Source organism: Tenrec ecaudatus, chromosome 5 (genome assembly GCF_050624435.1).
Source record: "Tenrec ecaudatus isolate mTenEca1 chromosome 5, mTenEca1.hap1, whole genome shotgun sequence".
In the NCBI taxonomy this organism is placed as follows: Eukaryota; Metazoa; Chordata; class Mammalia; order Afrosoricida; family Tenrecidae; genus Tenrec; species Tenrec ecaudatus.
Window position 1 is genome coordinate 102,667,441 of NC_134534.1, and position 18,325 is coordinate 102,685,765.

Here is an 18,325-nt window from a genome sequence, read left to right on the forward strand (position 1 = left end):
AATGTAATGATCTGTATCAATCAAGTGACGTAGTGGTTCCACCTTGTACTTGGAATGCAAAGGGCAGCAGGTGCTCCTGGGAGAAAGACCGCCCCTTTATTCCTTAAGGGGCAGCCCACCCTGCCCTGGACGCTCTCTGTGAGTTGGCATGAACTCTCTGGCAGTGAGCTTTCTCAAACACTCAGATTTGGTTCCAAAAAACCTTCAAGCCATAGTTTTGGTTTAAGGGTTAAAGAATAACTGAGGGCAACAGTTTTAGGGCTTCATCTAGTTTCTATGGCTCCAGCAAGTCTGGATTCCAGGGAAAATTGAATATTGTTCTGCATTCCACCCCCCTCCCCCTTTTGATCATGATTCTTCTATTTTGACAAAAATATTCAGCAATATTGGTAGCTGGGAACCTCCAGTTCTGATCTCAGGGCAAAGGAGGCAGCCATTAATTAGTTACACATTCCTTTTCCTTCTATTTCTGCTCTTCCTTTTTTTTCTATTGCTTCTGCCAAATTATTAATGTATTTTATTTAACCCAATAGATTAGAAATACTATTCTTTCAATTGCTATATATGGATACGTAAATACACACATGAGTGAATTACTGAATCCAAATTACTTCATACTTCTCTTGTTGCTAAACTTGGACAAATATGTTTCAACTTGTAGGAACCGATGTGCAACACAAAGAAATATTATCTGGTCAAAGTCATTGCTGTGTTTATTACAGCCACTGTGTCAATCCAGTCACGATCTTCCTCTTTATGGCCGACCCTCTGTTTGACTTCACACGATGTCTTTCTCTGGGTTTTTATACTTAGAAGCTCATAAAAACTCATTGTCACCCAGTGCATTCTGATTCACACTGACCCTATGCACACAGTACATTTCCATTAAGGCTAGCAGGGTTCAACTTGTCCAGAGCCAGTACCTTGTTGGCTAGCGACAGCAGATCCCTGGTTTCTGGTATTTCAGTGAGCCTCTGGGACGCAGCCATTCTCCCTGGCTTCACTCTTTATCTTTTGGATCTCAGGTCAAAACACTCCACCGGAGGAAGGACTCATCGGCTGTAGTCCACCCCTGCCAAGAGATTCTCTACCCAGTGGGTTACCAGTGGGGCCGGTCTCGGTCCGTAGCTTTGACTCAGAATCCACTGGAGGGCAGCGGTTTGGGATTGGTTGGTTATCTGCTCATCCCTGTGTTGGAATCAACCAGCCAGCCTTGGGCTTTTTTATTTTTTTCTTCTTCTATTAAATGGATCTTATTTATTTGCTCACACAGTTACTGCCTCTCTGTTCACCCCTCGAAGGTAAGCCACACGAGGGCACGGCTGCTTCCCTCCCCACTCTGGGACTCTGTGCCAACCTGCCACACCGTGGGCATAATTTAGCACACCTTTGCGGAACGGACGGGGTTCCACTCTCTAGGATCCAGCCGCAAGGCGTCCGGCGCAGCGTCGTGTCACAGGTGGGGCGACCATTTTCTGGGCGGCCGGGCGGCGCGGGCGAGCGGGGAGTGGGGGTGCGCGGGGGTGCGCGGGGGTGCGCGTCCGCGAGCCCGGGCCCCAGTGGGGAGGAGCGGCCAGCGCCGTGCAGAACCCGCGGCGCCCGCGGGGCAGGGCCGTGCCGAGGTGGGTGGGCCGCGCCGCCGCCCGCCCGCAGGGTCCCCATTGGCCGCCTGCCCGCCGCCCTCCGCCCGGGAGGCGGCGAGGAGCCCCGAGGCTGCTCCGGAGGCCCGCGGGAGAGGCCGGCCGAGCCGACGCCGGGGACATTGTTCTCGCCGGCCGCGGCGCCCAGGGGGCGCGGAGACCCTCCCGAGCGCCGAGTCGGACGCCCCGGCCCGCGCCCCGCGCTCGCTGCCTCCCTTCGCCCGCGCCGCGCCCGCGTTGCCGGGCAGCGGTGCCCATGCCCGGGCCGCCCGGAGGGCTCCCGCGCGCCCGGGTGAGTGTCGGCGCGGCCGCCCGCCGGCTCCGGGGCCCCGCCGCTGGCGTCCGCGGAGCGGCGGCTTCCCCCGGGCGGCGCCCGCGCCCCCGGGGCCGGCCCGGAGGAGAAGGGGCGCAGCCTCAGCCCGCGGGCTGGCCCGAACAGGTGGCGCGGGCCGCGCCGGGCGCTTTGTGTCGGGGCGCGGGGACCCCGAGCGGGCGACGGCCGCGCCTCCCGGCACAGCCCTTTCCCTCCCTCGCTCCCCCGGGCGGGGCGGCCGCGCGCCGGGTCGGCCGGGTAACGGAGAGGGAAACGCCTGGAATGTGCCTCCGGGGACTGCCGGGCTCGGGTGGGGGGGCCCGGGGAGGTGGCGAGCCGGGAGCGCGAGCTGCACCGCGGCCGCAGCTGCCCGCGGAGGGATGCTCCTGCGCGGCCCCTTCCGCGCGGCCGGGGCGCCCCGGGAGGTGCGGAGCTGGGTGGGCGTGTGGGCAGAGAAAGGGAGGCTGCGGCCAGTCCCTGCTGGTGCCCGCTCCGAGCCGGGCTCACCCTGGCTTTCGAGGACGCGGGCCTTGGGGGCGGCGTGGCGGGGCTGGGGGCGTCCCCGGCTGGGGTGTAACAAAGGGTGCGCCTCTCCATCCGGTGGGGAGGGGCAGCTCGGGGTCTCCTCGGCACCGTCAGCGGGAGGCTCGGGCTTCCAAGGCAGTCTTACCCTGGGGAGGTCGACTTCCTTTTGGGTTGCCATTTTACGAGTAGTATTTTAAGGCCCGGAGACTGATGCCGCCTTATTATTATTATTTCAAGGACTGGAGCCGGATGCATGAGGGGCCCGCGGCGGCGCAGGAGTGGTGGTGATGGTTCGGGAGCGGAGCACAAGTGCACTGGGCTTCTGTGAGGCGTGACAGTCGATCATGACGGTGTTCCGGCAGGAAAACGTGGATGATTACTACGACACCGGCGAGGAACTTGGCAGGTACGGGGCTACCGGCATCCCCAGCTCCCTGGTGATGGGAGATGTGTACACAACTCCGGGGCAGGGGGCGGTAAACACAGGCAGTTTGAACCAGGCTCTCCTTCGCCTTGCCAGGAGATGGGCAAATTATAGAGCAAAGAGTTACCCAGCGAGGGCCAGGGACCAGAAATAAACCACCGACTCCACCACCGGCTGTGGGGGTGGGGTAGGCAGCCCAGCCATTGAGCGCTCGATTATGATGCAAAGTGTGTATTGATCAGAATCCCAGCCCCAGAGCAGAATTAATTGTCCACAGTAACTCTTGTCAGGTTTTGCCTTTCTGATACGAAGATTGGAATTACAACTAGAGGCAGCTATGACGTGATTTTAACGGAAAATGTACACTGATTTATAGGATTTTAAAATCTTGATATGTCCCCTCCATAAACGGCTTTGCATTTTCAGAGTAAGCTTGACTAAGTATCATGTGTATTAAGTAAATAGAGACTTGGCAGGTGTTGTTGATGTTGGACTTGAACTTTGAAACTTCTTCAAACCAGGAATTTAATTACCCAGCTGGTGTTGGTGGTGTTGATAGATGTTAAATTTTGAACAAATCGAGAGTCGACTAAGGCTATCTGGATTGAGAGGTATTTCAATTGCCCTAGGAGAGAGCTGCGATTCCCAGTGGGAAATCTTTCCGTCTAGGTGAGGGGCTGTGTGTGTATGTGTGTCTTTGTGCAGTTACTTAAAATCCTGAAGTCCAGGGTCAGCTCAAGCGATTCTTAAGGACTGGAGGGCTGCTTCTTGTGATTGTGTTTTTGACAACTGTGTTGAGCTATGTATGGCTCACTTAATACACAGCAACACATGGTAGTGACTGATATGTTTGCATTTGACTATAATAGGTAAAAGGATCTTTAGGCAAACGGACAAAAAATATTTTTACTTCTGTGTATAAAGAACTTCAAACACACTGTCAGTGAGCTGATTCAGACACATGGTGACCCTACAGTACTGAGTAGAACTGCTCCGTCTGTTTGTCTGTTTTACTGGAGTCGGTAGTTTCATCTGCTCCCTGGGAGAGGCTGGTAGGCCTGAACCACTGCCGCCCTGGTGTACAGAATTATGCAAGTGTATAGAATACGTAATTTTCTATACACATCTGATATCTTGATACAAAGTTTCTTTTTGGGGGAGTCGAAGATACCAAACTCTGAAACAAAATGTGTATGGTTTGTTGAACTGAAAACAGATCTGCTCTGTAAACCTTCACCCAATTCATAATAAAAGTTAAAAATAAAAAGATGCCAAACCCTGAATTACCTGGTGAGAATGAGAAAAACTGGGCTTAATTAAACTTAAATACACATTCAAATGGTAGTGCAAAATGAAAATAGTTTTTAGAAAGTTTCTGCTACAGAAGATGCCTGTTTTGAATATTGAAACAAAAAAATGGATGGGAGCCTGCTCTTAGGAGCAGTGAGTGACTGGGTAAGAAGTAAAAATCATTTGGACCTCTGTGAGATTGAGGGTTAAGAGCATGCTGTTAAAAAACTTGGCTTCCAAGCTCCCTGCGGTGGGAGTCAATTTTGACTCAAAGTGGCCAGATAGAACAAAGGAGAAATATCCCTGTGTGTTTCTGAGGCTGCAACTCCCTCCTCCCTCAGAACACCCTTAGCTAGAATGCAGTCACTTTGCTCCTGTTGTTTTCAGAAATATGAGTGCTATGTGGTGTTTTCTTTGGGGATGCTGGGGAGAAGAGGTAGGAAACTGAATTGTAATTCAGTGCGTGTAGTATGACCTGAATAGTCTAAATCTTATTATAAAAAGAGGGTGCTTAAAACCCGCTGCGGAAAATTGCTTTATGGCTGTAAGTGAGCTGACCATAATTTTATTGACCTCTTTGACTTTCAACGACTAGCCTAAAGGTTGACTGAACCCACACTCAGCACCGAGGAAGAAAGCCCTGGCAGCCCGCTGCCATTGAGACCTCCGCCAAGAAGAACAAACGGGGCAGATCCACTCAGGGGTTTTTCCTGTGGCAGAAGTCCCAGTATGAGTTGGGAGAAAAAGGAGGCCTCCCATGGTGGGTGGAATGGAGCCCTGGTAGTGTAGTGGGTATGCATTGGACTGCATCCGCATGCTTGGCAGCTCAAAACCCCCAGCAGCCCCTTGGGAGGAAGAAAGGGTTTTCTAGTCCTGTAAACAGCTCCAGTCTTCAGAAGCGCACAGTGGTCACTGTGCGTCAGTGTGCCATGGCAGGGAGAGTTACCACTTGCAGCGAGGTTTGGAGCTTTATCTTGTGGGCTCCGTGAAGAGGGCGGGCCTGTTCATTCGTTGCTAGCATCTCCCTTTGAGGTGACTGCTTTTCGTGTATGGCTCCCCACCCTACACTGGCAGGCTGTTTACCAAATCCTTTAAGTGAACTGTGAATGTGAAGGAAGTGCTCTGAACAACAACGGGGGTGGGGGGTGGGGGGGGTGGGGGGATGGGTGATTAGGGATGGGGTGGGGGATGGGTGATTGGGGATGGGGTGGGGGGATGGGTGATTGGGGATTGGGGGGATGGGTGATTGGGGGGATCAAGTGTATGCCTTTCTGTATGGCTGTGTTTGCCTAAGAATGGGGCCATTGGTTGATACATAATCTTTTTACATCCTGTAATTTATGTCTACAGTGGAAATAGCCACTTTCCAAAAACATATCCTTACTTAAGATAAGCATATGAGAAAAATAGTGGTTTTATAACTTCTGGCAACCCGGAGAGAAAGCTGAGTACACGGCGTTCAGTGGCCCCGGCAGGAAGTGGGTGGACACTGACCACAAAAGCAGGATAGATCATTCTAAGCAGCCACATGTAAGCAGACCCACAGTTAGGGTTTAATATGTTACCTGTGTCTCTTCAATAGTTGTCATCTGAAAAATAGCCATGTATGTACCTTATCGATGGCCTGAGACAAAGTCCATAGAAAGATAGGTTTTGAAAGAAGCAGATAGCGTAACTGTGTTTTAATTTTTAGGGAAACACAGAGCATGTCCCATGAGAGGGTATGTGCCTGTGCGTTTGTTGCCCGAGGTCGCTGTAAACGCCCCCTATCAACTGAAGAGCGCTTTGTGAATGGACCGTATTGTGACTGCTGTCGCAAGAGTGGAGTAGGCAGGTGGGTACCTTGCGCCAGCTGTCTAGCATTGAGCGGGTCACTTGGGCTCTCTGGGCCTCAGGATCTTCTTCATCTAGCACCTGCCAGGCCTCCTGCTCCTGTGAGGGCTGCTGGGGAATCAAGCTAACAGATGTGGAGGTTTGTCCTCAGCACGTGTAGCTAGTCTCCCGACGGCTGGCAGCGACCTGTGGGCATTCTCAGCAGGCTCATAACTTGAGCTGTGACTCACTTTTCTTTAAATGTCTGGCCGCCAATTGGGGTGGGGGGGGGCGATCTGTAAGAAGTTGGTCCTTGGCGAGACCCGCTGTCCCACTGCGCTTGGTCCGCTCCAGGCTGGCCCTGAGGCATCAGCAGTGGCTCCGACGTGCTCAGCTCTCCAAGCAGACCCAAGTCTCTTCACTCCCTAGGACCAGCCGTCTGCAGAAGACAGCTTGGAGTCTGCAGAAGACAGCTTGGAGTCCTGTTCGATTCCCGCTGACCCCTTAAGGTTCACCTCCTGCCTCAGAGATCGTTTCCATCAGAGGTCTCTGAGAGGAACTCTCACATATGCACTGTTCTCCTGCTGTTATGTTTAGGTCGTTTAGTGCCCCAAGATGCCTGGGCAGTTCTTACCAGTTGTCACTTGGCACAGCTGCAGGTTGGCCCCAGTGCCATCACTGATCCTAACGGGGAGCTTTTCGGTCACCTCTCTGAGCATGGCTTTCTGCAGGGCTGGCCTTCCTTCTTTCCTCCTCCTCGTCTGTCTGATGTTAACTTTATTTTCAAGATCCACATCCTTAATCCATAAATCCATTCACAGCGATTGCTTCGCAACAAGTTAAATGATTTCTCAGACTCTCTGTTGGCCGCTGACCAGAGACCCCGTGCCCCGGTACACCCATGCCTTGTGTTAGAGCACTTGTGTTGCCCGTTGTAGCTTGTTCATAAGCTCCTGTAGCGTTGGGGCCTCTCTCCCCAGGACCTGCAGCGTGCCGTAGAGTGTCGTCACTAGTGGCCCTCGAGTCGCTTCTGACCCACGGTGAGTCATAGAAGGAAATGCTCCCTGGCTCGGTGCAGCGTCATAGTCAGTGGTGCGTCTGCTTCCATTGTGTGACCATTGCACATTTTGAATGCCCTCCATCCTAGGGAGGAGCCCGGGTGACAGTTTGGGCTGCTAATCACAAGGTTGGCCTTTCAAACTCACCAGCCATGCTGTAGGAGAAAGATGAGGCTTTCTGCTCCCAGGAAACCTGGCTGCCATGGACATCCACCGGGGCAGTTTTACTCTGTGCTGTCAGGCCACTGTGAGTGAGAATCGGCCAGGCGGCCAGGAGTCAGTCCAAGCCAGGCAGTGCATCTTCCGGCACTGTAGCAGCTGTCATTCTGTGTGACTCACAAAGTGTTCACTGGCTGATTCTCAGGAGTAGATTGCCAAGTCTTTCTTCTTAGTGTCTTAGTCGGGAAGCTTCGGAAGAATCTGCAAAATCGGCTGGTATTTGAAACGTCAGCATCTTAGCAACTCACCAGCTACCACAGTATGACAAACTGACATGCTGCTGTGGAATATGGGCAGCAAAAGTTTGGTCAGGGACTGCCTCATTGTCTTAGGACCGCTGTAACAGACATACCAAACGGGTGGTTTTAGCAGACACACGTACTTTCGCACCGGTTGGAAGATGAGGCGTTCTGATTCCGAACACTTGGCTAAATAAAGGCTCTATCACAGCTCTGGGGGAAGGTCCTTCTCTTTCTGCAAATTCTGTTTCTCAGTAGCTCTTTGTGGTACGTGTTGCCCCTCCATTTGCACTTCCTCCTCCTGAGGACTCTGCTCTTTTTGTGTCTCAGAGGTGATTGGTTTAAGACACACTCTACACTGGTGCCGTCTTATGAACATAGCAAGAAAGTCCTGCTCCCAAATGGGATTGCATCCACAGGTGGAGGCTTTCGGATTCATGGTTGGGGTGGGGCACCATTCAGACCCAGCCGTGCCTGGCAGAGCAACAGCGGATGGGTAGATGCCATGATGAACCTGCACTTGGGATCGAAGATGCTGTGGCTGCTGCTGAGGCAGACACTGGGGCAGTGTGAGTTGTGAGCAGTCTCAGGTCACTCATTTGGGAAATAAGGGAGCTTTACCTTTACAGGTATTGTGAGAATAGAGACAAGGGGTTGAAACATAGTCACTGCGTAATATATAATCACCTATTTTCCCCCATCCTAGCATCAGCCACCTTGCATACTAATGGCGTGTTAGATCATGCGCTTTCTTCCTGGGACTATGACCTTGGTTTTGCTCACCATCATTTTAAGAAGTTGTTATAATGCTTAGAGAGATGTATGGCACTTAGTAGGTGCTCAATAAGTTCTTGCTGAACAGATTATTATATGTGAAGCATCTTGAATATGTGACTGCATATATCTTATATCTTTATTTATTTATGGAGGCCCAAATATGTGTGTGCATAGTGACTCTTCCAGGTGGACAGAAAGAGAAAGGCTTCCTGGCTCGTTTTCTCTTTAGAATCTCAGGCCATGTGTGTTGATTGGCAAGGCCGTCCTTGCCCAGCTATGTTGAATAGGATTTTTCTCTTTGCACTTTTGACTCCACTTGTCCTCCCATGTTTCCTGTGATAGGAAGGGCTGTCAAGTTTAGCCAGATAACAGTTCAAAAGATTGAGATCAAGGCCATTTTTACAATTTTAAAATTCTATGCATTTTAGGAAAGACGAATGGTAAGCGCCATAGTGGCATAGAGGTTTACTCATTAGACTACTAGTTGCAAGGTCAAGCCCAACCCCCGAGTTGATCCATGGAAGAACCAAGAGGCTGTCTGCTCCTGTGGAGATGTAGAATCTCGGAAGCCCAGGAAGCCCTTCTGCTCGGCCCTGTGAGGTCACTGTGAGCTGGCGTCGACTCGATGCCCGTGAGTTTGGGTGAGTTCAATGACAGTCTCCGAGGAGGTGAAGGTGAGAGTGTGAGCTTGGTGTAGGTGCCAGTGGGGTTGAGCACTTGGTTCCCTCTAAATGGAATGTGTCTCTGGATACTTGGCTGGGGAAGGGGGCTCAATGATGGAGAAGCCAAGGATCCTGGTAGCAGGTTTCTTAGTCCTCCTCTTCCTTTAACGCTAGTGCTGTGTCTCAGCCCGAGCCCTGGGCTGGTGCAGACAGTTAATGGGCTCAGTCACTGAGAGTTTGGAGGTTCTTCTCCACGCAGAGGTCCCTCGGAAGGTCTGTAGTTGGCAGGCACTGATGAGTGGACGCGGACTCACAGAGACCTGCACCTGGGCCATTCGCACAGTGTTCTTGTGCTGGAGCCCACTGTTGCCGCCACAGTGCCAGGACAGCTCGTTAAGGCCTTCTTCCCTTTCACTGTTCTCCCCCCCCCCCCCCCCCCACCAGCTTTACCATGCAGGATGTCCTTCTCAGGGACTGGTCTCTCTCGATAGCAGGTCCAAAATACAGGAGACAAAGTCTCACTGTCCTCACTGCTAAGGAGCATTCTGGCTGTATTTCTTCCAAGACAGATTGTTTTTTTTCTTTAGACATTTTATTAGGGACTCATACAACTCTTATCACAATCCATACATACATCAATTGTGTAAAGCACATCTGTACATTCATTGCCCTCATCATTCTAAAAACATTTGCTCTCCACTTAAGCCCCTGGCATTAGACCCTCTTTCCCCCCCCCCTCCGCTCTACCCCCTCTCTCATGAACCCTTGATAATTTATCAATTATTATTTTGTCATATCTTTCCCTGTCCTACATCTCCCTTTACCCCTTTTCTGTTTTCCCTCCCCCAGGGAGGAGGTCACATGTAGATCCTGTAATCAGTTCCCTCTTTCCAACCCACTCTTCCTCTACCCTCCCAGTATTGCCCCTCACACCCCTGGTCCTGAAGGTATCATCTGCCCTGGATTCCCTGTGCCTCCAGCTCCCATATGCACCAGTGTACAACCTCTGCTCTATCCAGAATTGCAAGGTAGAATTCGGATCATGATAGTGGGGTGGGGGTGGGGGGCAGATTGGTTTATTCTTGTGGCATCCATGGTACTTCCAATATTCTTTGCTAACATCTGGAGACTAGGAAAAGAGAGTCCTTGAAGTCAGGCTGGCTTTGCTTCTAGTCTCCTAAAGGAAAAGGTAGATAGAACAGGTCTTGTGAGTGAAATTAATTCAAGACTTAGCTATCTACCAATAGCAGGGGGAAAAAAAATTCTTCACCAACACCAGAGTTCAAATGCATGGTTTCTTCCTCTGTCTTCCTAATGAAAGATCTACCTCTGAAAAATCAGACCTTGAAACTCCTATAGAACAAAGTTCTTTGACGTACACAGAGTCAACCCGAGTCTAAGTCGATTCAAGAGCATCTGGTTTTTCATTCCTCTGTGAGGGCCATGTGGCTTTCTTCAGGAACACGTTATTGCTGTGAAGTCACAGTCTTAATTCAAACTAACTGCTACGTGTACTCACCTAAGCAGGCATTTTGTATAAATTCTCCAAAACTCATTGCCACTGAGCCGATTCTGAGGAGAAAAAGAGCAAAATGCTCTTGGTGGGATGAGGGGTGCTTTCACTGGTCAAAGGCCCCCCAGGTTTTTAGCTCCCGAAGGAGCCTGAATGGTCAGCGTGTCCACCCTTCTCATTTTAATCCGGGCTTGTTCTCAGAGAGTTCAAGGGGCTTTGTCAAGGTGTGCGCAGTTGTTAGTTTGTATAGCAGGCCCCGAAAGCTGCCCTCGCCCACACCTTCTTAGTGATCTTGTATGGACCAATCTATTGCAATTGGTGTTCCACCTTCAGGGGCACATCCTCCAGCATCACAGACTAGTGAGCCCTAGAGTTTTTATCAGAGGACCCCGAACTCTGGGCCAAGGGGATGCTCCATTATGGCTTTCTCCCTCCCTCCCTCCCTCCCTCCCTCCCTCCCTCCCTCCCTCCCTCCCTCCCTCCTTTCTTTCCCTATTATGGTTCTCTACACTACTTAGGATGGATGTAGCCCTTTTCTGTCTGAAACTGAATAGCGCAGGTAATTGAGAGAGGTGATCTGGACAGCCCTTCAATGCGAGTCCATTTCAAAATGTACAGCAGAAGCAGTGGTGAGGAATAAATAGTAACCCTTTTCTGGGGTGCTCTTCCTCGTGGCGCCAGCCGAAAGCAGCAGGACTTACCTGTGGGTTCACCACTCTCGCAGGTGCTTCACTTCAAGGTAGACCCCGCTTCCTTCCCCAAGGCCACGGCTCGGCAGTTAGGAAGGGGATTTCCACGTGGTATAGTTTTGCCCAAGTTCCAAAGTTAATAGCTTAGCTCTTTCTACGTTTCCCAAACCCTCTCACTGTTATTTAACCTCTGATTAGTGTCATGTCTAAACATGGTGGCTCTAGGATTGAATGAGGCCTTTGCCCCATCAGCTCACGCTTACATGATAACGTTTCGCAGTTCCTTAAACAGCACCGGTCAGTCTCGTTTAGAATTAGATGGTGTGATTGGAGCGGAGTGCAGAAGTTAATACTTGGTTGTTTTGCCTTGGTTTACTGGTAAATTATCAAAACCGTATATCCTCTCTCATTCTGAATTTTATGTGAGAATATAATTATTTGTAAAAATCCAATTTACTGCTTTGTTATGATTCTAAATGAATTCTTCTAAATGTGCATCTAGCCGAGAGTAGAGGGAGAACCTTAACATTCGGATTTTTGACATCCCCTGATTCTAAAAGAAGTATCCCTGCCTAATCAATCTTCCTTTTTTTAGGCAGAACAGAAAGTGTAAGTCGCACCCACATGTAGGTTTCATGTGTTAGATGGGATTTCACAATGTAAAAGAAAAGAAAAGACCATAGTTTAAAATGGTTGTGTCTTACTTTTTAAATCGTGTCTAAAAAAAGCCCAGTCATCATGTGACAGTGACTGATCTTCTGATAACTGATGAAGGGGTGACACAGCCCTGCAGGTTCATGATTTCTTTGTTTTTTAGGGGGTGTTGACAGCTAGTGTGACTTTGGAAAGCAGCGGGGTCCCTCATGTATAATGTTTCCCCTGAGAATGAACATGGAACTTTTACTTCCTGCCCTAACTAGTTGCCATTGAGTTGACGTCCCTGGTGTCCACCCCACCCTGACCTTTTAGAAGCTTGCCGCCAGGTGCTCCTGGGAGGTTCAGACCACTGACACTGTCTTTTGGTGAGTAGCCAAGGACACGGCAATCTGTGCCACCAGCGACTCCTGCCTTCTGTCCTGCCTGCCATCATTTCACTTGGGAGCCTGGGAAATCTTACTCAGTCTCCCAGTCTATATTGCTGATTTTTCTGTCCTCTATAAATACATTCAACTTTGGGCAGAGAACACACTGAACAAAGGAATACTTTGAGAGTTGCTGATCTCGGTGCTCACATTCATCAACCTCTGACGGTTTGTGACTCAGAAATTGGACTCTGAGTATGTACTCTTTGGGGACACATTTGATTTTCTGTCAAAACCAGTCGGACATTCTTATTTAGGCATATTTGGCGAATGGAATTGGTTTTAAAAGATTTTAGGTAGAGTTACTATTGCAGATTTTCACCTACTTGGGGTGAGTTAGTTTCTTTATTTGTTCTCAAATGGTTCTTTCTACAGTGCATTGTTTACTACCTTTGAAACCAGGTGAAATTTTATTTCTAAAGTAAAAAGATTTTCTTCACTCTGGACCCTTATTTCAATCCCCCATGCTCTTGCTTCTAGCCCAAGTGGAGAATTTTCCAGTTGCAAGAGACTTGTAGAGAAAGCAATCAGTGCCTTTGATCATCTACCATGAAAAGGTGCCTGTCTATATGTCTGTTTGGCAACTCCTGTGTCTATCTGTCTTGGCTGCCTACCTCCAGGGAGGTGGGGGCAACATGGAATCTTCAGGTGGCACAAATGGGTAGGTACCCAACTACTGTATGAAAGGCTGTGGCTGGAACCCACCCAGCGGCGGTTAGGGAGACAGGCCCGGCAATCTGCTTCTGACCATTGTAGCCTTGGAAACTCAACAGCGTAGATCTACTTCGTACACACAGGCTCCCCGTGAGTTGGAAATGACTGACGGTGACCAGAACCACCAAAAGGTGTGTCTTAGGTGATGCAAGAAACCAAGTGGCAAAGGGCTGCTGTCATTGTTGGTAGGTGCCTTGGAGCTGATTCAGCTTCATAGTGACCATGCACAACAGCCCAAAATACTGCCAGGTCCTGCGCCACCCGAACAATTGTCCTTAGGTTTGAGCCCATTGCAGCCATAGTGCCAGTCCACCTTGTCAAGTCCTTCAACTTTTTGGGTGTCTTTACACTGTACTAAGCCTGATGTCCTTTTCTAGGGACTGTGCTCTCCTGACTACATGTCCAAAGCAGGAGAGAGGAAGTGTTGGTGTCCTCACTTTGGAAGAGCATTCTGGCTGTACTTCTTCCCTGGCAGATGTGTTGGTTCTTTTGGCAGTCCATGGCTGGGGCAGAGAGTGGGTGACTGGGGCGAGAAGGGGTCATTATTTAATGTTGATTAAGTTCTGAAGTCTCCACTTTTTTTGACAGTGATCCAGAATCTTAATGTATATATTTAAATTTATTATTAATTGGGAGTTAATACATATATCATGTGATTCTATAATCAATCACGCCAAGCAGAATTATGCAATTACTACAATTGCTACCACGATCAGTTTCCAAACATTCTCTTCCTTTCTTTTTTCGTAAAGCTTTAACTTTTTTAAAATAGAAACCATTTTATAGGGGCTCTTACAGCTCTTATAACATTCCATACATCACTTGTATTATATGTGGACATGTGTTGCCATCATCATTTCCAAAACATTTTCTACTTTACACTAACATTCTTTTTCTTCCTGGGCTCCTTGATATTGTTTCCCTTTTAACACCCCCTCTTCCCACCCCAAATTCTTATTCTACTTGCTGTCCCTAAAAGTTTACCAATCCTGGGTTTCATATACTGAAACACGAAAAAGCATATGACACGGTTTCATGAGAGTGACCCCCAATGACATACCACCTCTGAGATACACCCTAATATGAATGAACAAAAATACAGAAAATGTTGAACACCAGGTCAGGTCGAGCATGCGTCAGGGGGGCATGAGCTGACACTTTTTCACTGTTCAAGTAGTCTCTTCTCTCCTGCGCACTCTGTTCAGTAACCCCTTGCCTCTCATCCCTCAAGTGTGGGTAGAGGGAGTTCGCTGGAGGCTTATTTCCTATGTAGTTCCCACTAATGAACTTGGGCTCCCGCTGTCATCCAGAGCCTTCTGCAGACCAGATTCTCACAATTTAGGCTCAGATACGAATTTCTCCTTCAAGTTCAGATTAGATGATTTATAACCATTTGGTGACTGATGTTGGTGTGCTTCTACCAGGTGGACTTAGTTGACATCTCTCTTAGATGGTTTCTTGTTTGGAGACAAGCCTTTAAGACCCCAGGCACTATTTTATAGCTGGGCACCATCTAAATTCTTCGCCACATTTTGCTATAGCACCTGCGTCTTCTGTGTTTTCTTCCTGAGGGCGAGTGTCGAGCAGGGCCACGATGTAGGAATGAATTGTTCTTAAGTTGGATCTAGGATTTAGTGTGAGCCCAAAGTCCCTTCCTGGACTGTGAAGTCTCTGCTTGTGAAGAAATTTATGACATTGTTTCGCGTCTTCAGGGTAAAGCTCCATTTCGTTGTTGCCTCCTTGCTGACGGGTGCTGCATCTGTGGTTTATGGGTAAGTAGCAGTAGTGTCTGTCTCTGGGAAAGTGAAAACAGGATGTGGCCTTTTGGTGTCACATTTCATAGATGGGGTTTTCAAGCTGTGTTCCTTGACAAACCTATGGGCAGTTTGGCCTATGTGTACCGCAGACAGCAGTTCATTAAGTACCCTGGAGTCAGCTCTCACCCAGGATGACACCTTGAGTGTCTGAGTAGAACTGGCGGACTTTTCTGGAACTAGACCATGTAACCTATCTTCTGAGATGCCTCTGGCTAAACTCAAACCTCCAACATTTCAGTTAGCGATCAACTATGTTAAGAATGTGTACCACCCGGTGACTATGTTGCAGAAAACAGATGGCTCACCGGTACCTGTTGAAGCTTGAGATGCTGAATTGCACAAGCTATACAGAGGAGCTTTGACATTTGGTGGGCTTGAACTGCTGACCTGGCAGTTAACCAAACAGTGCCCAACCCACAGTGCCATCAGACCTCTTTAGAATCTCTCCTATGGGTATATACATCGGTATCATTACGAGCAGGGCCTGTCAAGGATGGCCATTGTGTATGCGTATGCACATCTGCGATGTGCAGACAGGCAATTGTCTTTGCTCCTCAGCGTTTCTCTACCAGACACGGAGCTGCTGTTAGTGAGGCCAAGTGAGACATGGTCTCCAGAGCGCCTCTGGCTTCAGGTACTGGGGGTGTTGTGGGCCTCTGGGCCACGGCACATAGCATGCGCTCCCTAGCTTGGTTGTGTGGCTGCCACCTGTAAGCACAGTGGCATCAGCTCTACCTGGCGAGACCTGATAGACTGAGGCCACTTAGCTCTTTCTTTCACTAAAATCCCTTTTTACACCTGCCCAAGAAGAATGAAGGGGTCTCTTCGTGTATCACATATGGTGGTGAGCCTCTAAAATCACCTCCTGGGGCATTATGATGAGCATTTCGTTTCACTGTTCGAGAATCAACAAGGAAATAGTGGTCCATCTATTTACAGTCTTCTGTTTTGAATGGATGAGTGTGCTCGAGGCACCGCCCTGTAAGAGGTAGGCTTCACAAAGTTCATAGGCAACTGGCATAAAAGAGAAAGGCATCTTCCACGAGCTTTGGAAGGACCCTTGGGTCCCTCTGCACACAGAGTCCAGCTGCTGATCAGATTGTGTGTGAGAGGAAGTGGGGTATTTCCAGGGTGATAGTTTATCTGTCTGCGCTTCCCTTCTCACCCCGCCTTTGACGCAGAAGGGAAGTTTGACCCGAAGAGCAGTGGATTGGGGGATCTGCAGGCAGTACTGGTATGGAAGCAGGAAGTTGCTTGGCTTTACGTCATGAGATTTAGGCATTGAATGAGCCTACCCTGCTTTGTGAATAGTCGTCAGAATGGACTCAGTGGCAGTGAACTTGTAACAATCTAGACATCAATTGTATCAAGCACTTTTGTACAAACCCTATATACTCATGTATTAGCCGAGTTTTTCAACACATTTCTAATGCAGTTTTAATGGGAAACTTAGGTACCTTGGCTGATACTTGGGTTGGCATATACTCAAGTATATGCAGTGTGTTGCCATCATCATTTTCAGAACATTTTCTTTCTACTCGAGCCTTTGGGATCAGTTCCTCTCCCCACCCACTCTATCTCCCTCCCTTTCCCACCCTTGCACCCTTGTGAACCCTTGATCATTTAAAAATTATTTTTATTTTCCTATTTTACATTGTCCACTGTCTCCCTTCACCCATGTTTTTGTTGTTTTTCCCCCTGGTGTTGTACATCAATCATTGTGATCAGCTTCCCCTCCCTCCCCCTTCTCCCTACACCATCCCCCTACTCTCATGGTATTGCTACTCTCATTATTGGTCCTGAGGGGTTTATCTGTCCTGGATTCTGTGTGTCCAGAGCTCTTATCAGTATCAGTGTACATGCTCTGGTCTAGCCATATTTGTAAGATAGAACTGGGGTCATGATAGTGGCGGGAATAAGCATTAAGGAGCCAGAGGAAAGCTGTGCGGTTTGTTGGTGCTATACTGCACCCTCCTGGTTCATCCCTTCCTCGTGACCGTTTTGTGAGGGGATGTCCAATTGTCTAGAAATGGGCTTTGGGTCTCCATTTCGACCCCCCTCATTTGCAACAAAATGGTTGTTTCTTTTGGGTCTTCTGATGCCTGACACCTGATCCAGTCGACACCTCGTGATCACAGGGTTGGTGTGCTTCCAGGTGGACTTTGTTGCTTCCCTGCTACATGGCTACTTGTTTAACTTCAAGCCTTTAAGATCTCAGATGCTGTATCTTCTAATAACCAGCCATCATCAGCTTTTGTCACCACATTAGCTTATGCATCCATTTTGTCTTAAACAGTCTTGTCCGGAAGGTGAGCATCACAGAATGCCAGGTTACTAGATCAAAGTGTTCTTGCATTGAGGGAGGACTTGAGTAGAGGCCGAATGTCCATCTGCTACCTTAATACTTAATATATAAATATATGTACATTGACCTTTATCCTAACTGTTATATATTCATATATTACATATGTACATGCCCATGTTCATACCTCTATAAATGTGTTTTACCTCCTAGTTCTTTCCACTGTTTCCTTTTACTCTCCTCCTGTCGCACTATCATGTTCGACCTTCATTCGGCTCTCTGTACTTCCTCTTGGCTACCTTGCACTTGATGGGACCCCACCAGGCCTTCTATGCCCTCCTCGCCATCAATTTTAGATCTCTTATTGTTCCCTTGTCCCTGGGTTTGTTGGCTGCCCCTTCCTTCCCTCCCCCCACCTCCTCTCTCCCTTGTCCCTCCTCCCCCCAAACTATCAGTTCCACTGTTTTCTCCTTTGAATTGTTTATCCTGCCTATCTTATATAGATAGACATGAAAAAACAAAATGAAAAGAAAAATAGTGTATGAATAGTTCCAGGTCTGTCTGCTGCCCCTTAAGAATGTTTTCCAATCTGGTCTGATGCAGTGGGTAGTGAATTTTTATCCTTGGCATTGGGCTTGAGTAAACTGCTGCAAAAGACCTCTCTGAGGGCTAAAGACTGTCTCTTTGAGGATTATGTGCATGACCCAAGCCAGGTATTTTCCATTGCCTCCTATGCCTGCAAAGGTGGGAAAGGAATCCCGAAGACTCAGAAGAACTGGTGTACTTCGTGTAGGGCGTTGATGAAGAATACTGAATGTGCCATAGACGGTCAGAGGATGAGCAGATTTGTCTTGGAAGAAGTATAGCCAGAATGTTCCTTAGAAGTGAGTAGGTGAGACTTTGTCTCACATAGTTTGGACATGTTACCAGGAGAGGCTAGTCCCTGGAAAAGGCATCGTGCTTGGTAAAATAGAGGGTCAGCAAAAGTAAAAAAAGGAGACGCTATGGAGATGGCTTGACACAGTAACTGCAACACAGTGAGTTCACATGTACAACCATTGGGAGAGTGGTGCAGGACCCGGCTCTTAACAATAGCAATAATTCCATTTGTAGACCTCATCTTCAGAAGCAGCTTCCCTTTTTAAACAGATGATTGTTTTAAAAATCTTATGCTTGTATGAGCCCCTAATAAAATGATTTAAAAAATAAAAATCTTATGCTAAAATATATATAATAAAAAACTTAACAA

General features: G+C 48.7%; 1 protein-coding gene and 1 non-coding gene across 3 annotated transcripts in view; both read left to right on the plus strand.

The window, feature by feature from the left end:
- The first annotated feature begins 2,747 nt into the window (after nucleotides 1-2,747).
- DAPK1 (death associated protein kinase 1) overlaps nucleotides 2,748-18,325 on the plus strand; it is a 226,854-nt gene continuing 211,276 nt past the window's right edge. For both annotated transcript variants that reach the window (XM_075550701.1, XM_075550702.1), the window contains exon 1: nucleotides 2,748-2,884. In XM_075550701.1, the coding sequence (XP_075406816.1) occupies nucleotides 2,823-2,884 (62 nt within the window). In that variant the 5' untranslated portion in view covers nucleotides 2,748-2,822. The remainder of the gene's footprint in view (nucleotides 2,885-18,325) is intronic.
- On the plus strand, nucleotides 10,082-10,208 carry LOC142449682 (small Cajal body-specific RNA 15). The gene has a single exon (XR_012784805.1).